This window comes from Frieseomelitta varia, unplaced genomic scaffold, assembly GCF_011392965.1.
Source record: "Frieseomelitta varia isolate USP_RPSP 00005682 unplaced genomic scaffold, Fvar_1.2 scaffold_946, whole genome shotgun sequence".
NCBI lineage: Eukaryota > Metazoa > Arthropoda > Insecta > Hymenoptera > Apidae > Frieseomelitta > Frieseomelitta varia.
The window spans coordinates 34434-60230 of record NW_025110752.1 but is presented as its reverse complement, the minus strand read 5'-3'; the positions used below and the strand labels follow the sequence as shown (position 1 = coordinate 60230).

General features: G+C 32.1%; 6 protein-coding genes across 12 annotated transcripts; 2 read left to right on the top strand and 4 right to left on the bottom strand.

Moving 5' to 3' along the window:
- Nucleotides 1–414: 414 nt before the first annotated feature.
- Nucleotides 415–3194, bottom strand: LOC122538001 (protein Rae1). 2 transcript variants are annotated; one of them, XM_043671718.1, is made up of 7 exons: nucleotides 3089–3194; nucleotides 2726–3007; nucleotides 2493–2666; nucleotides 2347–2418; nucleotides 1987–2268; nucleotides 1707–1901; nucleotides 415–1609 (listed from the first exon to the last, which is right to left on the bottom strand). In XM_043671718.1, exons 2-7 carry the CDS (start codon nucleotides 2981–2983, stop codon nucleotides 1523–1525), a joined length of 1068 nt encoding a protein of 355 aa, XP_043527653.1. In that variant the 5' UTR covers nucleotides 2984–3007; nucleotides 3089–3194; the 3' UTR covers nucleotides 415–1522. The 2 variants fall into 2 exon arrangements, with proteins under 2 accessions (XP_043527653.1, XP_043527654.1); XM_043671719.1 differs by having other exon boundaries at nucleotides 2726–2990; nucleotides 3089–3174.
- Nucleotides 3195–4287: 1093 nt separating this feature from the next.
- Nucleotides 4288–6705, bottom strand: LOC122538002. Its single transcript, XM_043671720.1, has 5 exons — nucleotides 6364–6705; nucleotides 5762–5901; nucleotides 5556–5680; nucleotides 5328–5467; nucleotides 4288–5264 (listed from the first exon to the last, which is right to left on the bottom strand). The coding sequence occupies exons 1-5, from the start codon at nucleotides 6371–6373 to the stop codon at nucleotides 4774–4776; spliced, it is 906 nt and encodes a 301-aa protein (XP_043527655.1). The 5' UTR covers nucleotides 6374–6705; the 3' UTR covers nucleotides 4288–4773.
- A 4165-nt stretch (nucleotides 6706–10870) lies between these two features.
- LOC122538000 lies at nucleotides 10871–13044 on the top strand. Of its 2 annotated transcripts, none has more exons than XM_043671717.1 (3): nucleotides 10871–11004; nucleotides 11476–11536; nucleotides 11691–13044. In XM_043671717.1, the coding sequence occupies exon 3, from the start codon at nucleotides 11786–11788 to the stop codon at nucleotides 12917–12919; it is 1134 nt and encodes a 377-aa protein (XP_043527652.1). In that variant the 5' UTR covers nucleotides 10871–11004; nucleotides 11476–11536; nucleotides 11691–11785; the 3' UTR covers nucleotides 12920–13044. The 2 variants fall into 2 exon arrangements, with proteins under 2 accessions (XP_043527652.1, XP_043527651.1); XM_043671716.1 differs by lacking the exon at nucleotides 10871–11004 and adding an exon at nucleotides 11019–11137 and having other exon boundaries at nucleotides 11691–13043.
- Nucleotides 13045–13072: 28 nt separating this feature from the next.
- On the bottom strand, nucleotides 13073–18255 carry LOC122537999 (lisH domain-containing protein ARMC9-like). 4 transcript variants are annotated; one of them, XM_043671713.1, is made up of 16 exons: nucleotides 17862–18252; nucleotides 17579–17752; nucleotides 17376–17505; nucleotides 17225–17289; nucleotides 16770–17003; nucleotides 16469–16695; nucleotides 16057–16387; nucleotides 15805–15978; nucleotides 15483–15731; nucleotides 15114–15425; nucleotides 14899–15026; nucleotides 14723–14807; nucleotides 14405–14667; nucleotides 13810–13874; nucleotides 13431–13461; nucleotides 13073–13219 (listed from the first exon to the last, which is right to left on the bottom strand). In XM_043671713.1, exons 1-16 carry the CDS (start codon nucleotides 17916–17918, stop codon nucleotides 13102–13104), a joined length of 2643 nt encoding a protein of 880 aa, XP_043527648.1. In that variant the 5' UTR covers nucleotides 17919–18252; the 3' UTR covers nucleotides 13073–13101. The 4 variants fall into 4 exon arrangements, with proteins under 4 accessions (XP_043527648.1, XP_043527650.1, XP_043527647.1 ...); XM_043671715.1 differs by having other exon boundaries at nucleotides 13397–13461; nucleotides 17862–18251; XM_043671712.1 differs by lacking the exons at nucleotides 13073–13219; nucleotides 13431–13461; nucleotides 13810–13874 and adding exons at nucleotides 13881–14071; nucleotides 14145–14277 and having other exon boundaries at nucleotides 17862–18255.
- Nucleotides 18256–18424: 169 nt separating this feature from the next.
- On the top strand, nucleotides 18425–23311 carry LOC122538003 (alpha-ketoglutarate-dependent dioxygenase alkB homolog 6). Of its 2 annotated transcripts, XR_006308760.1 has the most exons (9): nucleotides 18425–18599; nucleotides 18682–18858; nucleotides 18969–19076; nucleotides 19158–19256; nucleotides 19327–19594; nucleotides 21056–21497; nucleotides 21838–22017; nucleotides 22848–22905; nucleotides 22992–23311. XR_006308760.1 is itself a non-coding variant. In XM_043671722.1 (5 exons), exons 1-5 carry the CDS (start codon nucleotides 18555–18557, stop codon nucleotides 19582–19584), a joined length of 687 nt encoding a protein of 228 aa, XP_043527657.1. In that variant the 5' UTR covers nucleotides 18425–18554; the 3' UTR covers nucleotides 19585–19603. The 2 variants fall into 2 exon arrangements, 1 of the variants encoding a protein (XP_043527657.1); XM_043671722.1 differs by lacking the exons at nucleotides 21056–21497; nucleotides 21838–22017; nucleotides 22848–22905; nucleotides 22992–23311 and having other exon boundaries at nucleotides 19327–19603.
- Nucleotides 19701–20726, bottom strand: LOC122538004 (THO complex subunit 7 homolog). Its single transcript, XM_043671723.1, has 3 exons — nucleotides 20545–20726; nucleotides 20025–20449; nucleotides 19701–19938 (listed from the first exon to the last, which is right to left on the bottom strand). Exons 1-3 carry the CDS (start codon nucleotides 20552–20554, stop codon nucleotides 19759–19761), a joined length of 615 nt encoding a protein of 204 aa, XP_043527658.1. The 5' UTR covers nucleotides 20555–20726; the 3' UTR covers nucleotides 19701–19758.
- Nucleotides 23312–25797: the final 2486 nt, after the last annotated feature.

The window sequence follows — 25797 nt, the reverse complement described above, 5'->3', positions numbered from 1 at the left end:
CCTGTATTTCGAGTGTGTTTATTTCCTCATATTATGTGTGAAAGAAAGCTGCCAGAAATCTAGAATACATGGATCTGTACGCGAGACAAGGAAAAAAAAAGAACAAAAAGAAAGAAAAAGAACCGTGTTATATGTAAGTGTGTGAATGGGTGTATGTAAAATGAGCGAATGTGAAACAGAGAGTAATATTATTCAAGAAACCGATTAGACACGAGCCTAAATATGAGAAAAAAAACCATTTCACGATGTTATATCCTTAACGCCCACAAGAAAAAAAAATAACGTATGGTTGTACACTATTAGTATTAATAATTATATTATCTAATTCTTAATCGATAGTAATAATCATTAATTAATATCGTTTTAATATTAATCATTTGAGAAATGTGATGTTAAAAAGGAAGTCATGTAACGTTTTTTTTTTTCCTTTTTCTTTACTTTTTCCTCTGGATATATAGCGCAAAATCACGTCCAATTCGCCCAATTCTCCAAACTTTAAATATCCTTGAACTTCCTTTGATCAATTTCAATTTCCAAACGCTTCTTCTCTGGGAAGAACGCGTGTAACGAGACTCGCAATCGAGCAGATGTTAATTTTTGTAAACACATCGAATAGGACAATATACGTTGAGGAAAGCATAGATCCACCGGATTCTTCTTCGCGGTATTGTTAGGGAGTTATTGCTTAGGAATTCGCAAAATAAACTAAATGTTGTATTTCTTATAAAACGATTGCCTCTCTTTTTTTTAAATTACTCAAGAAGATACCTTAATAGCATAGCACTTTAATAAACGTTAAATTACGTAATTATACATATATAAAATATAAAAGTTACCATAAGAGTCATTTTGATCGAAAATGAAGTAGTATGGAAAAATTCAACTCGTTTTGGGAAAGATATTTCCTCTTTGAAAGAGAGTATTTCTTTTTCGATCATTTTTTTCCTTTCTAAGGTAGAAAATGTTATATGAACAATAGAAGTATAAATTCAGTTTTTGCTATTAATGTACAACTCAATTTAGTAGAAAAACATTTAAAAGCCAAAAAATTTTATTTTGTCGAATTTTAACAAATTGTCTTTAAAATTGATAATACTAATATTTATTTAAAAAATCAAAATGCATTAATATTTTTTTATTTTAAAAGAGTACTAACTAATCAAGGAAATAGTTTAATTTTTGTGTCAGTTTCAAGATATTGTAAGAGTTTTTATCGGAATTATTTTTTTACATTTCTATACTCGTGAAAAAAGAACAAGACTCTTCTCGTATGTATATACATCTTTGTACAATGAGCTTGTGTGAAAAATAGTCAAATATATATATGATGAAAAATGTAAACTACAATTGTATTGTATATCGAAGCTATTTACAATGTATTATAATGACGTAACAGTGGAAAACTTGTATAACTAAAAAGAAGATAGGAAAACTATAATTTATTAATGTAAACGTATCTTCTGTAATTATAAAACCTATTATCTTAAAACATCACAGAATTCAGAAACTTGTCCTTCTGGTCTTATGGCGACGCTTTAGGTTTTAATTCTTCGAAGCAGGGTCTAAGAAATATGGAGTTCTTTTTCGCTGGATTATAATACTCGTGGCCCTGAAATAGAATAAATATTTTCATTTTATGTATATGAAATAAGAAGATATTCATTTGATTATGTAAAATTTAATTGTGTAGAAAGATTAATAACTACTTTTGACCAATCGTACGACACAGCATATGCAAATATTTGTCCATTGTGATTAAAGCAACACCGAGTAATTGGTTGCTCCATAGGTTCTGAAGATTTCAATTTAGTTCTTGCATCTTTGTCCCAAAATCCAAACGTACCGTCACCTCCGACAGTTGCAACAGTACCATGAACTGGATGGAATGCAATATCATTTACCTAAGCATTAAAAAAATTAGATCTGTTATATATTAAAATGAATATTGAATAATTTATGGACTAACTTAATTAAATTCATACTGACTGCATAAATGTCTTGGTATCCATTAGGGGTTCCATTTGTTCTGTGACACTTGAATGTGAAATTTTCCTTTGAACTTAAATTCAGATGGTGTATCGCTACACGACCCTCCGTACTGCCAATTGCAAAACCAGTAGGTACTTTCTTCTTATCTCTAAAAATCGCGACGCATCGATACTGATATTTTAGATTCAGTTCTACTGATTTGTATTCTCGAGGACTGCCTTCCAATTGATAAACAATTAACCCACGTCCAGCAGTTCCCACTACTGCCATTGGATAATCCTGTAACAGTTAAATACTAGTTACAATTTCCAATTGTTATTGCAGATGTAATAAAGAATAAATATTCCATATACATACAACATCTGCACAGTAGCATCTTTCAATCAAGTTTATAATCAATGCTGGTTTAGGACTCCTCAGATCCCAAAACTATAAAGCATAACATTACTAACACATACATTATATAATAAAGAATTACCAACAACATGTATATAAAAACCTACTCTCAATGTTTTGTCCCAAGAACCAGTCATGAGACATGAGTATGTGCTTGCTTTAATCCAGTGACAAGTTTTAATAGGTGCATCGTGTGCTGCCACTTGAATACTCTGATTCGAGGCTAAGTCCCAACACTTTGCAGTTTTGTCGCAAGATGCCATAAATACTTTTGTTCCGTCCTATCTCGAAGAATAAGATATTAACATCTTGTTAAAAATGAAAGGTTCAATGAACTTACGTCGCTCCAACAAACGTCAAGAACCGGAGCCGCCATGGATTGCATCGATTTAGGAACAGTTTTGCCAGATTGCTCAACCTCCCAGCAGCGCACATTGCAATCCCAAGAGCCAGCGACGAGGAAATTTTGTGGAATGCAAGCAGGACTAAATGCGAGACTGGAGACAGAATCGTCAGGTGGAGAGACAACCTCGTAATCTTGCATTGGATTGGAAGTGGTTGACGTGCCAGTTTGTAGTCCTCCGCTTTGATTGAACATCTTCGATCTGTCTTATACAGTTAACTGTTATTTAATACGAAACAGATATCGTCAGACGTGTTTAGTATATGTGAATTATGTGAACAACAATGAATATTCAATTACTTTCACTGCTGTGTCATTTGCGCATCAAGCGATACAAAAAATAATACTATGATTCGAGAGATATATAGAGAGAGTACTCAAAGTAAATTCGAGATTGAGATATTAGAGACAACACGAATAGCAAAAAATATCCCTAAGTATAGTGACTTTGTCATTGACTAAAGTGAATACTTTTATGAATATACACAGTCGCATCAAATACAGTGCTAGTTTAAATTTCAAAATATTTCGCATAATATGATGTTTTGTATAATACGTGTTCGTATCCCCGCCAAATCTTTTTGCGACGCGAACCTGTTGCGCTGGAGGATTAGTCTATTGTCAAAAATCGTGGCGTTGAGATATATCGCTTCGCGTGCCGTTTAACTGCGTAACATTTTCACTATTGTTTTCTCATAGTGCACATTCACGGCGCAGTTAACAACGTTTAACTAGCGTACATTTTTATTTAATAATTTACCGAATATTATTACAATTTATCATTAACTTCTTTTTCTTTGATCATTTTTTGGTTGTTACATTTACTGATGATTCATAATTATCAGTAAATGTAGGCTTTCAAAATAGTATTTGATTGTTATCTCATTTTTATATAATTTGTTTTTGTTTATATATGTATTTGAAAATTTTGTTCTTTTTTTTTATACAGATTATTGGTTGATTGCGAGGGAAACTTCGAAACATAAGAGGATGTGCCGCAAAATTCCAAAGGACGCACGGAGATACAGTAAGTTTGATTTATTTTTTTTTTTTTCAATAAAGACAGTTATATTTGTATATTTACTTCTCTTGTTGAATAATTGATAACATTTATTCAATATTCAATCCCTGTATATTTTTAACAAACAAATTTCGGAAAAAAATGATTCAAACATGTTATGCGCATTGCGTTTTTTTCATTGCGCAACTTGATCAAACTGAAAAGCGCGCCATATTTGATTCAAAGTATTTCTCTGAATGTAAATTGTATGTAGAAGATACTTCAGCATAATTTTTTTATTAAATATCATTTATCACTTATTACAATGATATATTACATATTTATTTAATTGATAGAGGAATATCAATTACACTAGTAGATTCAAATTTATTCAATTTTATTCGTACATATATAAATTTCAGAAAAATACAAATTTTTTTTAATAAATAATATTTGTTGTGCCAGCACATTTATTACATAGTATTTATAATTATTACAATTATTACGTATTGTGTAATTATCATTAGTTGGAAATTATCATTTTCAATGTACATGTAATATGTAGAATACTTTTAGAACTTTTTTCTTATTTTGTAATTTTATTTCTGATCATCTGCAATATTTATGCTTACAAAAAATCGTGTATTTTTTAAAATCATAAATAATCTATTAGTTATTTTGCCAATTATTCGAAAAAAATGTTTGAATTTAAAATGACAGCCATTAGACGTTGAACATAATATCCGTAATTATGCAAATGCACAAAGTACGAATAAATACGTATGTACAAGTACAAAACTTAATCTCTCAGTAAATATGCAATACGTAATTATTCTTTAAAGCTGTTATGATGACATTTTTAGTTTTCTTTTAAATTTCCTATTAAATTAGGGATACAATTACATATTTACGATATAAAAAAATATTTTGAAAAATACTTTTGAATACTTATGAAAAATAACTATTTTCCACGTAGAGGAACGTTTTATCTACCAACATATTCCGCGGCGTAGTGATCACAAACGACCAAAGTTTCATAATCTATATAACGTTCTTCGCGCCCATGTACGGGTATATAACATGCTTGATGATTCGGTTGTATCTTTCCTACGTGATATATACCGTCGTGTAGAACTCTGCCTATAAAAAGAGCATAGCCGTCTTCCGATTCACCGGCAGGAAGAGCATATAAAGGAACACTGCCTTCCCATGATTTTACCCAGTTTACTTCTTTACCGCAAAATATTTGAAAATTCGTTTTATCATGAGAAGCTCCACCCCATGGAATTATACATATATTATTCCTAATACCACCAGGTGTAAGTGACTCTCTGTGATGAGCACGACCTATGTACAAACCATCTTCCGAGGCCATTACAGCATTTTGAGGAAAATCATCTAATTCATTATAATCTATCCAACAATAAGAAGTGTCCACCATTTGTTGTCTAACAACTACAGATGTATATGGCGATTCTAAAAAGAATGTATACAGAATGAACATGTTCATTAGCTTGAAACGTCATTTGATCAATTTACCTTCTATCAGAAATTCACCAGTTGCACCCCACACAGTGCCTACTCCTATGTAATTTATAACAAACGGATTTTTGTCTTTGTATGACAAAAAAACTACGCCACTTTGATAGCCAACTTGTAAAGTTCCATCACAGTACCATCTAAAAGTACATTACATTGAATTGCAGTTCATCTTGGACTTAATTACAGTAAAATTTCTTTAGAATTTCCTACAGTTTGGTTCCTTACTGAATCCAAATATTGCACATGTGCTGATCATTTAGTATGTTTCTTGTTTCTGTTGCTGTCACACCTTGTTCTTGATTATTCCTTTTTATCATTGATATTGTGTTTCTCCATCCTCCAATAATAATCTGCCAGTATAGAATAGAATATATTTATACTTATGTTTCACAACTTTACTGTGCTTAATACTTCTAGTAAAATATACATACTTCATATATATTTGAATCTCCACCTAAATGTGTACGTAAGGAAATTCTTGCATCGTGTGCAGCTTGCACACTCAGTCTAATATTAGATCTTGTGATAGGAAAATATCTGTATTCTGTACTATCAGGTGTAACAATTCTAACTGGAAAAAGATTAATTTCTTTATTAAATATACTTAGTTCTAACATGCAATTTATATTATAACACAGTATTTAAAGGATTATTGTTCTATATACTCATTAGTTTTTAATAGATTAAAACACTTATCCCATTTAATGAAAATGTAAATTTTATTTATTTAATCCACACAATTTTTTACAAAATAGATGATAAATTAAATGATGATGGAATTTAAAATCGCAAAAGATTGTGTGAATTTTTCACAACAGGCATAATTACAATAAGAATTTAATACATCAAACAATAATTAACTCAATAACATTGTGGAAAACGAATATGGAAACCGGTAATATCTCGAACATTATGGCATTGTACATGAAATCTCTGTATATATTAGTCAATCTATCTTGGTTAAACATTTTACAATTGAACAGCAAATCGTACAAAATTCACGTGTTGACATTTTATCAATGTATGTACTTACTAAAAGCCATGGTCGTCAGTTCGATCTCAAAATAACGGTTTGTTATCGTTTGATAACGCAATTGGCAAAGCAATCGGAATACAACGATAACAAAACGGAAATACGCGATCGAATTTTGGATCTTCCCGATCGATGGTATTGGTCATGTTTCCCATATGATCTCATCGCAAGAAAATACGATTTGTCACATTGTTATTCGATCAAATTTCCTCACACCAGTAAGATACCACGCGTAGGATTGAATATATTTTCAATTGGCACTCTCCCAGGATACTGTGCGCATGCGCGGCACAATGTTACTGGCACGAATTCAATTTTGATCGCGGGAAAGAGGAGAAGACGAATCGAATACACAGGTTATAATAATTTGGCTGATATTGTTAATTACAATTGTTACAATTGTCTCGTTTACCACAAAATCACGTTCCAAAACATCTGATTACCGTTGCACTGCCAATTATCTTGTCATCGTGTCCAGTTATGCCAAGTATGTGCGAAGATGCGCGAAACTGAGGCTGCAACCGGTATTACCACATACCTTTGCTACTTTCGCATCAGAAATCATTCCAAACTCGAAAGTGTAACACGCCTGTTTATACCTTGTACCTCGTACCCTAATTATTCCTTATTTATCGCGCGTACTACGTGTCTTTTTTATGTCAATCGTATTTTCACAGTTAACGATCGAAAAAAACAACAACAACGTTTAAAAAAGTTTAAATTTCCCGCCCAACGATGCACAATGAATACGCAGCACGGCACGCACGTGTTTCGTTACACGCCTTGTAAAAGGTAAACGATGTTCCACATGCAACGACATCAAAGAAGCGTCCGCTTGGAATTAGTTTACCGTCCCCACTTTCCATTTTCATTTTACTTTCTTCGCGTCGTACCGATGCCTCGCATTGTTACGCGTTGTACGACTTTTACCATTCCTTGGTCATTTAATGGCCTCTTAGAAAATGACAATTTTGCCGATCGGGGGGCATGTGTTTTTCGCAGGGAATAGAAAACTATGTCAACAGGTCGTTTACGCGTGTGCATGTTACAATTGCAATTTAATTTCGACGAGTAGAAGTCGTTATTAGAGCAGAGGATCGTGTGATGTGATCCGTAACTTTCACTCTTCTAAACATTTCAGATATTTTTATAACTTTAAATATTAAATATAATTTTTGAACATTTTTTTGAATATTAAAGAAATATTTAAAAAAATATAGAAATAAAATGTTACATCAGTCTGTCTATAGCAACTGCATAGCTGCTCTGTCTTATTATCTGTAATTCATGAGCGGAGCTCGAGGTATCCTAGGTCATTGCCATTGACCTATTGGAATTCAGCTGATCGACGTACGTGCATCGTCGATGGTACATACGTTTCAAGTGAACAAGCTTGTATACAAGCGGAAAGTAGAAAGCATCGCGAAGGATAATGACAAGGATGTAGCCGTGTCATTCCGGTTTTCATGTCAGAACGCAGTACGTGCATCGTACTGCGATCTACATACGCTGCCTCTATAACCACTGGGTCACGGGTCTTCAATCCGAAATTTTTCTTTCTCGATGTTGGAAATTAAAACCACGGAGAAGAAGAAGAAATTAAAACCGGAGAAGAAAGGATATAATTCTTGCTCAGATGATTCAACTCTGTGCTGTAAAGTGTAGTTTATTAAAAAAAAAAAAAAAAAAAAGGCACGTTTCTCTTCGTCAATATGATCGTCATCGGATTTTAATGGAGATAGTATGCTGGTGAAACGTTGAAATACTTTTCCAAAGCATCCGGAAACCGGTGGCCACAAAAAAGTCCGCGCATAAATTACATAAGAAAATTGAACAGAAAGCCTGTTGCTCTGATTTTGAATATTGAAACGAAAGCGTCCGGTTCGTTGAAACGAGAGCGAAATTAGGCCATGAAAACTCGAAGAGCGTGACTTGGACTTCACGTGATCGGCCTTTATCGTTATTAATCGCTAAAAATTACACGCCGATTGTTCTTCAACTATCAGGCTGATACGTACCACTCGATGTTTACTAATTGATGTAAATTAAACCGCGTACGGGAGAAAGTCCGCTTTGTCGAAGCACGGTTTGTATAATAATTGATGTTTGCGGCGAGAGGATCAATCTTCTATTAGAATTTAGCACGTTATCATCAAGACGATCTACTCTCTTTCTCTCGACGTTGTTTTCTACTTATCTGCAATTTCAACACCTTGCTTACAATTAATCAAGCCGATTACACGTTTCGTTAATATTTTCTCACGATCGTCGTCAAATACTGACCCGATTTCTTGCCACGAGATATTAATACCATCGGCGCTCGTTCGAGTGGAATTCAATCCCGATTCATATCATCGAGCAGGATTCACCTTTCATTCACCAAAGGAAAAACCTCGCGAAACTTTCTTCTTCGTAAACGGAAAAAGCGATTGGTATTCAAGAAACTCGTACGTTTTATGCGAGATGTAAAACGTCCTTTCCATTGTTTACGAATTTCGTTGCTTGGAGAAAGATGTTCTTGAACGTTCTCTCAACGACTGTTCATCGAAGGCAAATGCATTGGTTTCTGCCGTGCATCTTCTTCTATCTCGTTCCCAATGAACGTTTGCGTGCGAACGACTCGACCACCATTGTGTTCACTAATAATCTTATGCAACGATTATTCAACTTTACTTACTATATGTGGCAAACAGAGGATCTCCTTGATTTTGCCAAATGTCTATTACTTTCAGTAATTTCTCCGAATTTAAGCTCACGGTGATCAATAAAAATGTTCTTCCATCTTTTGTTGCTAAATCTCTCAGCACTGAGAACATAATCGAAGACCAAGGGGACAAGAAATATTCATTGAATTTGAAAATTCATAATAATTGTGTATTTTCGCACTCGAAAACTTGTCCGAATTCTGAATTCCATAGATTTATAGTATATATTATAGATTTCATGGATTTATAGTATATATTTTATAGTATATATTTATAATTCTTTAGATTTATATTTTTTCATAGATTTATATATTATTTCATAGATTATATTTTTTTCATAGATTTATATATTATATATTTTATAGTATATATTTATAATTCTTTAGATTTATAGTATATATTATAGTATATATTTATAGTATAGTACATATAATTCTTTAGATTTATAGAATATATTGTAGTATATATTTATAGTATAGTACATATAATTCTTTATATTTATAGTATATATTACAGTATATATTTATAGTATAGTACATATAATTCTTTAGATTTATATTTTTTCATAGATTTATAGTATATATTATAGTATATATTTATAATTCTTTAGATTTATAGAATATATTGTAGTATATATTTATAGTATAGTACATATAATTCTTTAGATTTATAGTATATATTATAGTATATATTTATAGTATAGTACATATAATTCTTTAGATTTATATTTTTTCATAGATTTATAGTATATATTATAGTATATATTTATAATTCCTTAGATTTATAGAATATATTGTAGTATATATTTATAGTATAGTACATATAATTCTTTAGATTTATATTTTTTCATAGATTTATATATTATTTCATAGATTATATTTTTTCATAGATTTATATATTATTTCATAGATTTATATATTATATATTTTATAGTATATATTTATAATTCTTTAGATTTATATTTTTTCATATATTTATAGTATATATTTATAATTCTTTATTTTAGAATTTCATAGATTTATAATATAGATCGATTGTTTTGATGTGAATGTTCGCGAACAAAAAAAAAAAAAAGTTGAGGGATAAATAGCATATAATATTGAATATGCAACGGGCAGCATTATTGGAAATTATGGTATTTGCAGTGCAAAGGAAGACGTAACGCTCGTTTCGTTTCTCGCCGGAGGAAAGTTATCCACCCACCGTGACAAATATCAGTTAACCTTGGCAATGATAATGCATAGAAATCGGGGGCAGATTTTTTACAAAAGCTATCGCTACGTCGCAGGCTATCGATTGACAGTTGATTGCCGAGATGCCGCAATGACTATAATCGCATTCGGGCTAAATAATCTATTTAACTCCGTAACTGTACTCTTCGTGCGATCACTTACACACTTAGAAAGTATTTACGTGTTTCTCGGCGAAATTTCTACTTTTTTTTTCTCCCTGCATAATTTTCATGCTTATTGCAGTGAAATTATTTACTAACGACCTAATTAATGTCAATCGTTCTATCGTTGAATTTTTAAAAAAAAGGAAGAACATTGATTCGAAAAAAATGGAGGATCAACTTCAACTTGCTATATTTTTGTTTTCAGATACCAAGGTTGGTTCCATAGGAGGGTGAAAAAAAAAAAAAAAAAATGAACACAGAGTCGAGGTTTTGAGTTCGAGGAAAAAAAGAGAGTCTTTTCTATATGTATTAAAAAGTCTAATTACGCTAGGTAGGTCATGCTCCTCATAGTTCACTGAATAGTCAGTTGCACGCGGTCTGACCCATTGCTTTCCCCGTAAAAGTGAAGAGTTAAATCAGGTTGACTCTTTCTCCCTGCTCTGTATGGTCGGGTACCAACCAATGTCCTATCAGTATGTGCGCATCAAGATCGCTTTTACCTTTTTGCGAGCGAGGAGGGATTCCTAGGAGTATAAAACGGTAAGGAGCCGATTCGCGTGTCAGTATGTGTGTAGTTTCAATTTGCCCTAAGAGACTCGGTCTGTCAAAGTAGCCGCGATAGCCCTCTTGGACTTCTTCTCTTCCTTTTGTCATGGCGAATTTCATTTCGCTCGTGAGTAACCGAATTAGTTTGTCAAGGACAATCTCTGCCGATATCGCGGCGATTTTCATTCGAGCTTGATCCAATGAAATTTTCAATTCGACGATCGTGATTCCATTTCGCTGTACTTTACTCGCAATTTTTTTTTTTGTCTTAATTTCGATGTTCACAGGCGAGATAGTTTTGTTGATTCTTCTCCGGATTGATTTTTTTAATTGTATTTTCGATTATCATCGTATTTCTAATTACTATCGGAGAGATTGGTTTTGTCAGTTTTTTACAGTTTACAGGAAGATTGATCCTCCGTTCGAGGACGATCGTAATTTATAGCGAGACTGTTCCACTTTCAGAGTACAGTGATCCTCGGTTGCGTCCTGCTAACCCGCGCAGAACCAGCAACACCGGTTAACAGTACGTATATCTTATGTGTATCTTCTTCATGAAAACGTACTTCTTCCTAAGTGTGATTTTTCTTCTATCTCGCTTCTATCATAAAGAAATTGTTCCATTTAAAACTCTTCTATTTATACAAATAAAAAAAGAAAAAAAATCTTGCTTTGTGGAGGCTATTCCATCAACGGGGAGAGCAATGGCTTCGAGTACAACAGCAACATCATCAACGGTGCCTACGTACCCAGTAAAGAAGGCCACAGAGAAAATATGGACTTTTACGGTGGGGCAAATAGTGGACACTCGTTGACCAACAGCAGGGGCCAAGCGAGCCACGAGGAAAGTTTGAGAAGCAGCTCTTACACCGGATTCTCACCGAGTTCCCACAACGCTGGTTTCCCTAGTAGTTACACTAGTAGTACCGCCACTCGCGAGAATCTCGCCTCGGTCCCTTACATCCCCAGCAACGCTGCCCAGTCCAGTTTCGACAATTACAATAGCAACAGCAACAATGGGGATTCGACTTTCGAAGCATACACGCAGGGCAGCGATCAAGTTGCGTCGGATTTCGATCAACTCTCCGGCACTAACAGGCACAAGAATCTTTCTTACATGAGATTTTCCGATAACGTGGCCGGTGCCACTAGTACAGGAAACTATCCGGAACTGGGCACAGAAGCTTCCACCTTCAGAGGCGACTATTCTGGAGATCCTTTCAGGGGCCACACGTCTCAAAGCGCAGGATTCATGGACAGTGTCGATCCAACTTTCTCCAATTTCTTCGGCACCACCAACGGCGACTATTCGTACGGGAAGCACAAGGAGAATGCTTTCGGAGGGAGCAGCAGCAAGTTTGTGAATGAGATCTACTCGATGCATCCTGAAACTCGCTACGTGCGAGGAAGTCACGGGAGTATGAGCCGCGATTATCCCTCTTCCATGTTCTTCTCCAACTCTGGGAGTAGTCCTTTCAGCAACGTTCGAGGCGCTGCAGCAGCAGCCTATGGTTCCGGTAAATACAAGTATAACAAGTATCTGGGTGATTACACCTCCACTGCAGGTTTGAACTATCTCTCCAGGGAGCAAGACATTGATCACTTGCTTAATAATTACGGTAAAAGCGGTGGGAAACTGGCTACGATTAAAGAAGCCAGGCCAAGCAGTATTACCAGTCAAGTTTATCCTGGACCTTCGTACCTTAGTAAGATTGTTGGTGGTTACAAAAGTAAACCAAGCATTATGAACCTGTATCACAGCAGTTCACCAATTGGTTATTCGTCGATGTCCGGATTACACAGTAGCTTCAGCGGTAACAGTTACGCGGATGGCCCATTGTTGAGAAGATACCGGAGCAGCAGCAGCTATGTGCCAGGATATGCCAGTACATACTCTGGTTATTATTGATAAGCTCTCAATGAGCTGGGCAAGCGTGATGAAAGTACGTTACGTTACGTTATTGTATATATTTATTGTATGAAGTATTTAATTTTAATGTTAAACATTGTTTATACTTGTCGTTTAAAATAAAATTATTGTAAAAACGATGCGAATACATCCATTTTTATTACATTGAGATTTAACTTTAATTACGGTGGAGTTCGTGCAAGTTTTGGCTTTGCTAAAAATGCTTCTTCCGTATCCGATATTGTCTCTTGCGTCCATGGGATTTTATCGTTTGCAATTTTGTTGCCATCCTCGGCGTTCCTATCAAGAAAGTTTCAATTTTGCACAATAACTGAATATTCTTAAAGAAGAAACTTGATAACGACAAACGAAATATGAAATTTATTCAAAAATCTGTGGCGTATAAAAGATTCAAAGTTTTAATAAAAAAAAAAATATACAATGCGGTGCGTATATAAACTAAGTTTAAAATCATACGGTGCGTTTGTATCACATTAGAATCTCGACTCACAGTGACGCTATGCTGCTGAATTTCTCCATTACTGAAAAATATAAAAGCAACGTTGAAATTATAATTTCATAAGATATAATTATTTTATAGAAATCCTCTGACGAGTGTGGTCGCATCGCTTTCGTATACTTGCTCCAATTTTTTTTTTTTTCAGATCTTGATCAAGTACATGTTTAAGAGAAAGTTATAAAGCTTTCACTACGTGTGATGTGCTTATAGTAAATCTTGCTTGTCAAACGTGGTGAGAAATTTGTAATTGGATATTTAGAAATTTATAACTGATTCATTGCGCAATAAATACTACTTTTTTTTTAATTAGGTGAAATCAGTCTCAACGAAATTAAATAAACGACAGTCTCAACGAAATTGATTAACCAACCTGTCGATTCAGCTTCGCTTTCGATTCCTAGAAGCATCGATGCTATCGTCGTTTTGCTGCTTGCTCTGTAAAAAATTCATTTAATCATCTTGTTGTATGACTCTTACTCCGAGTAAAATATAACAAACTTCGAAGTATGATTTTCATAGAGATACATGGCACTCTCGTTATGAGTTTCTTTTACAAAAGTATATAAGTTCTTATCATTCATCGAGTTCCATTTTTTGTTCTCTGCAATTTGCAACTTCGAAATTTCCTGATCCTTAAAAACATTATGGATTTGAATTTGAAGTTTCGATTCGATGGTTAAATATCTTTGTCCGCTCGTTAAATACCTTTGTCGAGGAATACTTTAATTCGATTACACGTGGCTGCGATTTTGGATACAACATTGTCTTTTCAACAGAATTTTTTAGTACTATAATATTATTTTTAGTTTTCACGTTAGGTTTTTTGTTTGCCAATTTTCTTGAAATGTTAGAAAGAAATTTATAATTTCGATAAAAAAAAAGTAATTTTTATTTTATTGGTAAAATTGTATTTTTTTATTGAATTTGTTGGTAATCAATAAAATTAAAAGGGATGCTAGTAATACCTTGGTAAAATCTCTTCATGTTGCATCGATTCACGTTCAGAAGATAAACTCTTAATTTGATTATTATGCATGGCAGAATTCGTTGCTTCTGTTTTAAATTTCTGTGAAAATGATAATTCATCGGGTATTATCTCGTTTTTGTTAATTGCTTTTGGTAAAATTGTATAACATGATTCTAATAATGATTCTCCACACAATTCTCCGTAATTATTCTTTACTGGATCGTTTTCTTCCAATTGAGTTTCCAATACATCAAATTCCTCCTGAAAAAAGTTTTTTTTTAGCGCAATATAAAATATTTCATAAATCATTACCCACGTTATCATTGTCTGCCATATCTTCGTCTTCCGTTTTAATAGTAATTTCACCTCTATGTATCTTTAGAATATGATCCAGGTGTTTCCTAGTTTCCAATTTAATTAAATATTTTTTAATTTTATTTAAATGTCTTATCTTATATAACTTGATTTTTAATGTGTAAAGAAATGCTTTACCTTATTTCTCCAGTTTTGTATTTACTGTACTGTTCTATTATAGACGAAAATTTTATTCGTCTTGCTTCTTCGTTGATCGAAGGATTCGTTAAGAAGTTATTTAAGGCCCCATTAATGTATGGTAATGCCTGATATAAATATACATTATAGATATATGTACATATCTATACTATAATTTGTAACTTTAAAAAGTACAAATAAATAATTTATTATACCGATATATGATCCATTAAAAGTAAATCAACTAAAGTTGAAATAAGTAAAGGCGCTAAAGCTGACGCTCTTTTTTGAGCTACTTGATGTAGCGACAAATTCATCAAAAGAGCTGTAGCATATTCCAGTCGATAAGAATCTATAACACGGCACTGATCATACAGATGATGGATCAACCATTCCACTAACCCATTTTCTATCATATAAATTCTTTGTTGTTTACGTAAAGATAACTTTTGTAACATTGCAATCATCATGTTGCAAGTCAATGTGTCTATATCATTATTAGAAATACTATTCAGGCACTTGAATACCTAAAATATTTATTTCATTAGTTCTATAATGATAAAAATTTATTTTTGTTACAATACCATATCAACGACAGTAGAATCAAATGATAAATAGTCCCTTCCACATCTAAACGATGCCAATGCGTTCAATAATCTTGCGACTGATTGTTGTAAAGGATGTGGTATAATAATATTTTGTGAAGTTAATAAATATGGTAGTATAGATTTGCCTCTGTAACTGGCAATTTGACTATGAAGTCCTAACAAATCTTTACTTATATATTCATGCACTGTTTCATCTCTCTCTCCAGATTGACTGAATGTTATTTTCTGGAAAAAAAAGGAAATACTTATTTAAATAAGTAAAAATACTTAATATTATAGAAATAAAAATTTGTCTTACTCTTCTTAGCGCTTGTAAAAGGAATAATTTGGTTTTAATACTTCCGTTAATCAGATGTAACTTGATTTTTTTGAAATCCAATAATTTTGGAGGAATAAATACATTGTATGAGTTTGAATATTCAATGGTTTTCATGTTGGAATGAGATTTATCTAACAATAATTCTGATGAACACTATAAAATAAACAAATAAAATATCATATAATATTATACAAATAAAATTAATATATACATCAAATTCTCGTTGCTTACATGTGAACTGTCTTTTATATTTTGATTAAACAAATCTGGGAAAATTTTTATGCAAGTTTCTAACATAGCCTGGAAATCAATTGCTTGTCCTTTTACTGAATCTTCTAAAGCAGTTGTTAATATTCTTGCAATGCTCATCAATTTATGATAATCAGCGTGCAGTTTATGAAACCTAACTTTTAATTTTTCATAATTTGAATGAACACTGCATAAATGAGATTTTGTTACTGCCAATTCTTGAGTGCACTGTATCAATTTTTTATTCTTCCTGGTAAAATGTGACGAACACATATCTTCTTCTGAAGAATTTATTGATACTGTCTGTATGCTTCTGCAAAAAAAAAAGAACAATAGAAAAATAGTCTTTAAATTGTTAAAAAGTATTTGAATAGAAAAACATTAAGTTTCTCACTTTGACTTTTGACTACATTTGATATTGTCATACAAATTAAATTGTCCTTCAAGTTCATCATTTTCTAGGAATATTGGAATGTTTCTATCATTTGGTATGATTGGTACATTAGTGTTCTTAATTGTCTTTTTTGTCATTACATCTTTCTTAAGATCTTCTGATAAGGATGTATAACTTGAAGAAAATTTGTTTGAATTTTCATCATTATACTTTGTATCACTAAAACTCTTTATGAAATATTGTACATACACATTGTCAATTATTTTTTCTAAGTCACATTTTTGTGGTCTGTTATACTTACTTGTTGTTTATACTTTTTGAGAAATAGCTGTAAATGATTTGTCAGTTTGTTTGACCAACTTTTTTCAAATATTTTAGAAAGAAACGGTTCTGCATATGGATCCTCCATAAAAGGTAATGCAAAATAGGGTCTTAAATCACTATCTTTTTCTAATTCTTTACCTGTTGTGTTTAGAAAGTTACGTAACTGTTCCATACTATCATTCATGTTTTTCTCTGTTTCAGTCATAGAATTCTGTATGTTATTAATGTTAAATCAGTCATTACAAATATATTTTATTTTCTGTTTAGTTATTTATACTAATAGTCTTAAAATTTTGTGCAAAATCTATATTGTAATTAAAAAAAAAGACAATTTCACAATTAAAGTTCTTATAAAAAAATATAAATAAGAACATAATAAAAATAATATAAATTTAGAAAAGAGATTAGTGATTTAGCACTGATTGAAATTACCTCTTCACATTCAAAATCTTGTTGACTATGTGATGTCATAGATTCACCTATAGTCTGTACTTCATCTATAAATAAGTTGAAAAATAAAAACTATTTTAAATTTTTTGAAAATATGTACTCCATACTTACTTTATGTATATTATATATGTACCTTTTTCTTTATACCAATGTAAAATTGACATGCGTTTAGGCAACATTGCAAAATATACATATATATGTAACATCAAAATTTTACAAGATTTTGTTTGTCTAACATCTTCAGATATTATCAAATTCCATAGCTAAAAATGAAAAGTCTCAACAAATTATATTTTTTATTATATTTAATAATAATATATTCAATTTTTATCATACATTGAAGAATGTTCTCCAATCTCCTGTTTTATAACTGAACATCAATTGTTCATAATAATTTTCATAAATATCACTCTCGATCTGTAAATCTTTCTTACAATGTTTAAAACCTTTTATTGTTGCTTCTACCATCAATGCATCGGCAGTATTTTCAAAATCATGGTCTATAAGGAACTGTAAAATTTGCACGTTTGAATTAAATAATATTTTAGTAATATCAATAATAATTTGTAGGTAATCAAATATTTTTAATACTGTAGTAAAATTCAAAGGATACACGTACCTGATGGACAAGTTTCAATTCCTTGTCCATTTGATTTTTTGTCTGATTCGTGTTCATTTTTCGTTATGTATTTAAATTGATAAATTTAACATAATGAGGATGGAGAAATTGTTTTATGTCGTTGTACATTTAAGGAGTTGAGTTTTACATACAGTTGTGTGAAGGTATTCCCTTCCATAAGATTGATTTTACGCAAACGCATTTCTAAGCAATTTCTAGCGTTTGCATTTACATATTTAACAGGACATCTTTTAATATCATGCATAAAATATTGTATTTCTATGAAGGAAAAATAACTCTTAATTTATTATGTAATTGAGTATAATATTGATTAGGAACGATACAACTTAATTATTAAACACTTATGATTATCATAAAAGGGTAGGTTCTCTCATATGTATGAAGTTTTGAAAATTGAAGAACAAAAGCTTCTCGATTAATTTCGTTATACATATATATATATATGTAAGTAAATACATAATATCGGTAATGTATAAAGAATTATAAATTAAAGGAAGTTTTTACAGATATATGAATTTCTTGATAAAAAGGAAATTTATTTACACACAAGTGTATATATCAGGTTTGAAGAGGAACAAATCTAGCGCTCAAATATATTTGCTTTTTCAATAATAATATATTAGTATTTATATATTTTATAAACAGTTTTTTAAGTAAGTCATTCATTAAAAAATGAATGAACATAAACGTATTTTTCGTGAAAATGTGATTCCAGAGGTTCATTTCAATATTAAATTTATTTATTAAAGGTTATGTTTTGTTTGACTGAAAATAATATTATTTTGTGATCTTTTTACAGATACCAGATTTAGCTGTCTATATTCCAAATTTTATTACACAAGAAGAAGAAGATGAAATAGTAAAATATGTGAATGGTGCTCCTTTACCAAAATGGACACAATTAAGTCATCGCAGATTACAAAATTGGGGTGGTATACCTCATCCGAAAGGTATGATAGCTGAAAAAATACCAGGTGTAAGTATTGTACAGTAATTGATGTACTTACAGTGGAAGAATGTGTTGTACAATATCAAAATTAAATAATATATGTATGTATATATTTTATACTAATGGAAAGTTTTCAGTGGCTCCAAAAATATATAAATAAAGTATCAGCATGTGATATATTTGAGAAAAGCAAGTTACCTAATCATGTTTTAATTAATGAATATCTGCCTGGTCAAGGAATAATGGTATAGTTACAAATTAAGAAACAAAATATATATCCATAAATATATAAGATGTGAAGTATACAAGTAATCTATATTTATTAGGCACATTCAGATGGTCCACTCTTTCATCCTATTGTAACAACCATAAGTTGTGGCTCTCATACACTTCTAGATTTTTATAAAAGACTTGACAGTACTGAGGTTGTGATAATAATTATAAAATTATTATAGTATATATTTTATGTAAATTACATATAAAATTTTGTTTCAGCAACATCAATCTACTTTAGAATTCAGTTTTTTATTAGAGCGTAGGAGTCTGTTTATTCTTCAAGGAGATTTATATCACAATTATATGCATTCAATTGCAGAAAAAGATAGCGATGTTATTTCAAAGTCTGTGTTAAAAAACTTAAGTATATGCGGAGAAAAATTTTCAGAAGGAGAAACATTAAAACGAGGGACTAGAATATCTTTAACTATTAGACATGTTCCAAAAACTAGCAAATTAAAATTAAGAATTGGATAATATATTTTTTGTACGTAAATCATGTATATAATTTATTTTTGAAATTTTATCATTGTATTGTTTAATATTGATAAGTTAAAAATATTTGTAAGGGAACTTAAAAGGAATGAAAGGTATTAAGGAATATTAAGGTATTTAATTACAAATTACAAATATTTACAAAATAATTGTGTTTTAAGATGTTTCAGTTTTTATAGGTGTTGAAGTATCTGTGTCTTCATAATTTTCTAAACTTACATCCATTATTTCATCACACTCATCTAACATTCCTTGTAAAGAATGTATGGAAGATATTAAAACGTGGAATTGTTTACGTCTCATTTCCAATTTGTGTTCCAATTGTTCAGACTTTTCCTAGACATCAGAAAAATTATTTTAACTTTAACTTTAACAGTAACAAAATACAGTCTTTCTTAACTATTACGATGCAATATTTCTACCTTTAGTTTGCCTAATTCTTCACGTAATGTAGCAAGCTTTAAATTGGTTTCTACTCTATCTGGCTGCTCGTTTATAACTTTTGCTAGTACATCATATTCTATTCTATTTTTCCTAACACGTTTAGCATCTTGCAATTCTGCTTTCGTTTTTTCAATGTCCTGTTTAGCCTCTTCTATTTGAATTTCAATTTCCTTTGATAACTGTTCGTAGCTCTTCAGTTCTTCTTGACTCATATTTGAGACTAGTCTGGACTTTCTTTGTGCAAATTCACACTGAGCAAGTTGGGACAACATCCTTTCGTGCAAAGTGTTGTCTACATCTGGACTATTTGCCCATTTTATGAATGATTTTAGAAGTATATTTATTCGACGATCATCTCCAATTCCATCTCCGTCAATCAGTAATCTTCGGCGTATTACTTCTTCTGTAAATCAAATAAATTTTAATTTATCGTATCAGAATAAAATTGAAAAATTTGTAGTAAAAGGTTATGGCTACGTAATGTCACAATTGACTTACCGTCACTCATTTTTCCAGTAAAAAAGAAAAATCTAGATACGACAGTTAATACATTAATATATTATTACGTAATTGATATATTTGTTTTATTAATGTATAATAAATATCATTAATTAACTAAACGTAACTTTGAACTCGTGTATACGTTGACTTCAAACATCAGCGCCATCTGCGAAGCCATTCTTTCTTTTTGAGCTAAAAATTAATGTGAATAAAAAATTTAGTGATTAAAAAGTGCCAAAGGTATTGCTTTGAAAACTTACAAAAATTACTTTTTCTCAAACGTGTATTGAAATATTAAATTATTTAATTAGAGAAAACTTTTTTAGTATATGTCTCGTCTGTGATGTATATATTTTGTAATTTTATTTAAAATTTTCTTAAAACTACGAGTTGTATTTTACGACACAGAAAGTTCACTTTATTGTTATATTCGAAAAAAATTATATATAATTCTTTTTATTTTTTTAATTTTATTATTTTAATTTGATGTTTTTCTGTAATTGCACAGAGTTATCAAGTTCCACGAGGATTAAAGAAGGAGATAATAATATCATCGGCAAAGAAGTTATTAAGTTCCGCGAGTCAGCGAATGCAACGCGTTCCCATTGGAATATTAAAATGATCCGCCATTAGTTTAATAAACCTGTCTTCTTTTTCCCTTCGTCCAAGAGCTGGTTCCATACTTCTTGAAGACTTTCGACGCAGCAGTCGCAGATGTCACTGTACCCTTAATGAGCACGCTATTTTTCACCAGTATTTTTATCCCGTTTATTGGCTGCCCGTTTCAGAAACTGTCAGCTGGATATTAATCATCCCACTGTTACGACACTGGCTTTATTTCTTCTAAGGATAAAGAATGAAAGGGTCTTCGGAGAAGGGAAGATGGAACTTGTGTTCCTTCATTAGTAATACGAGAATACCTCTGATATGACAGATTTTATTTTATCGAGGTAATAAATTTTTATGAATTTCATTTTTTTCAAATTTTTATAATTTTAGTAATAGTTCCTAAGAGGCTATGATAGTTGTATAATTCGCTATCATTTACTCAGAATGAAATAAACATTTTCAATGAAATTTTCAACATGTACATGTATCTTGAAAATAGTCCTTACGCCATCTATATTAAGCACACGTAGATTTAAAATTAAGACACAACTATTTTACATAAGATTAAAGTCTGGAAAAAAATAAAACTATTAGATTTTTATTATTGAATCAATTGTTTAAGAATTAGAAAAAAGGGTTTTTATTTTTTGTTTCAAGTTAAAACGAATTGTCTTAACCTAGGTAAAGATTATATGCAGCGCCAACGATGAAATATGCAATTACATATTGCGATAGTTAATTGTAATCGATCGATATAAATTCTCGCAATCGATCTATCATAGGACACAGCCACGTAACGTAAAACTGCCAGTTTTTGGCGGGAAGTGCAGCAAGAAGGACCTATTATGCGGAAACTGTTAGGTAAAGATTACAATCAATAGTTCTTAGATTTATTTTTCGCGTTATCGAACGTGTCTATCAAGAACAGTGAGCATTGTTTAATTCAGTCGTTTGTTAATAAGAGAAATGAATATATTTCTTCATACAATGGCTCACGAATTGTAAGGTTCGATTCTTGTATATAGTTCTAATGTAATTTCAAAACTGTTTTGTGTAATAAGACATATATGGTATATGATGCACTCTCGTTGCTTAGGATATTTTCGTAGAACGATTTGTTTTTCCAATGAACTAGTCTTTGTGTACAGTCGTGCCCCCACTCTTCAAAATTGATTTTACGACGCAGGTTACATGTTTAAACTTGTCTCTCTTGGAGAGATATTTTGTTGTCGATCGTCGAATCGTTAAGACGTATGTTTATTAACTGCGTACTAACTGCACACATACGTATTAACGTTGTTGTGTAATAATTTGTCGAATATTATTATAATTTAAACTAAAATATTTTTTTTTTTGATCGTCCTGTTGATTATTTGTAATAGTTTGTATTATATTTGAAATTGATAATCTTTCTCAATAATTAACATTATTTTTGAAAGAGGATGCTATCACGGATAGATTTAAACGCCTTTATTTGCAACTGACATAAAAGAGAACATTTAATTGATTTGAAATATATTTGAAATTCGAATAGCAAATATTCAGAATTTAGATTTTATTATTAAAATCTATTATTAAAGTTCCTTACGTTATTAATGTTTCGTAGAGAGTTTCATATTTTATCTCAAGTATAGTACAACAATAGTCGTCATGTTTTTCAGAACAAATTACAATAATTCGTATTTTTTCAGGTTTCTCTTTTTCCTGTCCCCTGGAAAGGATCCTAATGCCGTTTAGGAAGCTAAGGATGTACGTATCCTTTTTCTTATTCGAGCTCTTCAAATAATCAACGCTGTCAAGGATAAATTAAATTGAATTAAATTTTATGCTTGCAGATTTTTCCCAGCCTTCCATGGGACTCGACGATTTATTTATACTTGATGACAAGCTTCGCAATGACTTTCCATAGACCACAATTACATTGATGACAACGTTCTTCGCATCTAATCGTGAGTCGTATGCATTTTTGTTCCCCTGATCACTCAATCATGTCGTAGGATGAAAGATCTGAATCGACACGGGTGACTGGTTGTATTATGTTGAATTTTTGACGAGTATGGCGACCACGGGTATTTATTGTGCCCGTGAATAGTAACATTCTTTTGTTTGTGTTTCATTTATTAATTCAGCATAGGTTTTCTTGCATGTCGCGCTGTTGAATACTAATGACAGTACATTAACGTTTAATTTGAATATAATACTGATATAATATTTTAATGCTAATGATAATAGATATTTATAGTAACATGAAATTACTTTATTAGTTCCATGTAGTTAATTTCAATAGAATTTGAGTCATGTAATTTGAAATGTAAAACATTAAAGTCCAATTTTATTTGTCGAAAAGTTAATTTTTCACCTGCAAGGAAACATTATGCGACAGGTAAATTTCAAAGTCGAAACAACAGTTCTCAGGCTATTATCTTGTGTTTTCAAAGAAGTGTCTTGACGAAGAAATCACGTGAAATTATTTTTATTCATTGAACTCTCCAATTTGCGTTGAATGTTCGTATCGGTATATCAAAACGCGCAAAGGAAATTGTTTTTAGTTTCAATATATTAAATAAAAGAGCTAGAAATTCTGACAAAATACATTTTGTTTCTTGCCGTGTTGAGCTTTTATTTTCATCAATTTATAAATGAAATATCGCTCGAGCTTTTGTTTCACGCAAATTTTAATGACGCGCGGAAAGACAGTCCCTTAATAAATCATTCGCATTATACACGTGCTGAGTACGAATTTATAGTATTGATAGTAGCCAAAAAATTTATCTCGTTTTATTTTTTTATTGAGAATGATTAACGAGTATTGACAAGATTTAATATATATATATATATATATATATATATTTAAGAATTTATGGAGGAGTCCCCCCTCTGTCAGAGGAAAAAAAAAATGTAACGACAAAATTTATATTGGCCATAATAAATACGTGTATACTCTTAAACACGAAAATACCATTTTAATATTTACTCGTCTATACGTCGTACATTCAGTTCACGACGTATTCAAAGGTATACCAGAAATCTTAAACTTGTAACATAACGTGGCCTTGGTCTGTCTGAAAAGATCCGCGTGAGTGTTAATTTCGTCGGTAAAAAAGTATTATTGTCGTTGTTCGTAGCAGCAACTGAACAGTGCGACAAGTAGCTGTAACAGCTTCTTATACCGGATGTAGAATGAAAAGAGCGGAAGGGGCCTAATATACATATATATATATATATATATGTATATGTATATATTACGATTTATTCTCCGCGTTAGATGGCCGGCAAGATACTCGGCAATGAAACGGCCTCGTCGAGAGTTACATTGTACGTTCCTTTCACTCCCGTCGATCCCATAAAAGTCCCAATAATAATTTCTGATGTTTTCCGATGCAACATGTTTGATTTAGTGTCGGACATTTTGTGATCGCATATCTGCCTCGTAAATCTCTCCGCGGTGGCGCCACTGCATAAAAATATCAAACGTCGATGTGTCCGCGTTCAACCCCAATCCCACGTAAAATATTGCCCGTGATTCCGTGCGACGGAAATAGCCTTTCATTCCTGGCTGCCTGATAATTCCAGAATTTCGCGATTTATACTCCGAAAGGTTATAAAAGATACGCCCGATTGCGTGTTATTATTAATTGCTGCGCGTTCACGATAAAGTGAAACGTTTAGTTTTTAAAAATGCCCTCAAACGAATATCGGGAGGACACGCGGCCGCGCGAAATATACGGTAAGATTATTCGGTCAGATTAATCGGCATTCAAATTGAAAACGGGTCCGAGGAGGAAACGGAAAATAAAACTTGCCTCCCCCTCGGATTGCCATCAACGTCTCTATCGCGTATACTAATTACGCGTCCTGGATCCACCGATTTCGTAGCGGTGTCTGGCCCGCTTTACGATTCGTTTTACGATTGATCGAATCAAACATTCTCGATGATAAACCGAACGATTTTCCATCTATTTCGCCGCGCGAGATTTCTGTTATTACAGGTCTCGGAGAAATTAATTCTCATGTCTCTTTCGTGCCCCCCTTTTTTCCTGCTGTTGCTCGCGGCGGCCGAGCGAGGTTTATTATTAACCAGTAATGCGAACGCATGAATATTCAAGCCGGCAGAAATTCGAAAATCACATAATATGCAAAGTGGCGCGGATACGTATTTTCGGCGCAGGCTTCCCTTTTTAATATCTGCGCTTTTAATGAATGACAATTGCGTGAATTGTGAATGCGTTCAACCGCGCGCGATCTTGTTTTGATCGTTCGTACCGAAATAAGATCTCGATATGCGTCTTCCTCTGCTAACCTTGCAAAAAAAAAAAAAAAAAAGAAAAAGAAAAAGAAGAATACGTCTTTGGTTATCCAATATTTCAAATAATAGCGATGTGATAGCCGGCGATGGAAAATCGTCGGCCCGGAACGCCGAAAGTCGATGGCCATTTCCTACGTTCTTTCCGCGATAAGTTCAGAAAGCGCTGATCAGAAAAGAAATCGTCCTCGTTGATCATCGACCCAAGGAGTCTAGCTGGTGACCATTGAGCAACGCTCGCGCCGCGTGGTCCGCCAATCGCGATGCATTTACCTCGGCGTGACGTCATCGTGATGCACGAGTGGTTGAAATGATAAGTAATGATGTTAATAAATAGT

What these genes read in the sequence shown, in the direction of transcription:
- LOC122538001 (XM_043671718.1), bottom strand. Translation starts at nt 2,983, where the DNA reads ATGTTCAATCAAAGCGGAGGACTACAAACTGGCACGTCAACCACTTCC. An exon ending in GATGCTACTGTGCAGATGTT is followed by an intron (nt 2,269 to 2,346) that starts GTATGTATATGG and finishes TAACTGTTACAG; the next exon opens with GATTATCCAATGGCAGTAGT. An exon ending in TGTCGTACGATTGGTCAAAA is followed by an intron (nt 1,610 to 1,706) that starts GTAGTTATTAAT and finishes ATTCTATTTCAG; the next exon opens with GGCCACGAGTATTATAATCC.
- LOC122538004 (XM_043671723.1), bottom strand. An exon ending in AAGAATTAGGCAAACTAAAG is followed by an intron (nt 19,939 to 20,024) that starts GTAGAAATATTG and finishes TCTGATGTCTAG; the next exon opens with GAAAAGTCTGAACAATTGGA.
- LOC122538003 (XM_043671722.1), top strand. Translation starts at nt 18,555, where the DNA reads ATGAATGAACATAAACGTATTTTTCGTGAAAATGTGATTCCAGAG. An exon ending in GTGAAAATGTGATTCCAGAG is followed by an intron (nt 18,600 to 18,681) that starts GTTCATTTCAAT and finishes ATCTTTTTACAG; the next exon opens with ATACCAGATTTAGCTGTCTA. An exon ending in TGCCTGGTCAAGGAATAATG is followed by an intron (nt 19,077 to 19,157) that starts GTATAGTTACAA and finishes TATATTTATTAG; the next exon opens with GCACATTCAGATGGTCCACT.
- LOC122538002 (XM_043671720.1), bottom strand. An exon ending in GAGATTCAAATATATATGAA is followed by an intron (nt 5,681 to 5,761) that starts GTATGTATATTT and finishes CTATACTGGCAG; the next exon opens with ATTATTATTGGAGGATGGAG. An exon ending in ATGTGCAATATTTGGATTCA is followed by an intron (nt 5,468 to 5,555) that starts GTAAGGAACCAA and finishes ATGTACTTTTAG; the next exon opens with ATGGTACTGTGATGGAACTT.
- LOC122538000 (XM_043671716.1), top strand. Translation starts at nt 11,117, where the DNA reads ATGGCGAATTTCATTTCGCTC. An exon ending in TGGCGAATTTCATTTCGCTC is followed by an intron (nt 11,138 to 11,475) that starts GTGAGTAACCGA and finishes TTCCACTTTCAG; the next exon opens with AGTACAGTGATCCTCGGTTG. An exon ending in ACCAGCAACACCGGTTAACA is followed by an intron (nt 11,537 to 11,690) that starts GTACGTATATCT and finishes TGCTTTGTGGAG; the next exon opens with GCTATTCCATCAACGGGGAG.
- LOC122537999 (XM_043671712.1), bottom strand. Translation starts at nt 17,918, where the DNA reads ATGAACACGAATCAGACAAAAAATCAAATGGACAAGGAATTGAAACTT. An exon ending in AAGATTTTGAATGTGAAGAG is followed by an intron (nt 17,004 to 17,224) that starts GTAATTTCAATC and finishes AATAACATACAG; the next exon opens with AATTCTATGACTGAAACAGA. An exon ending in ATATGGCAGACAATGATAAC is followed by an intron (nt 14,668 to 14,722) that starts GTGGGTAATGAT and finishes AACTTTTTTCAG; the next exon opens with GAGGAATTTGATGTATTGGA.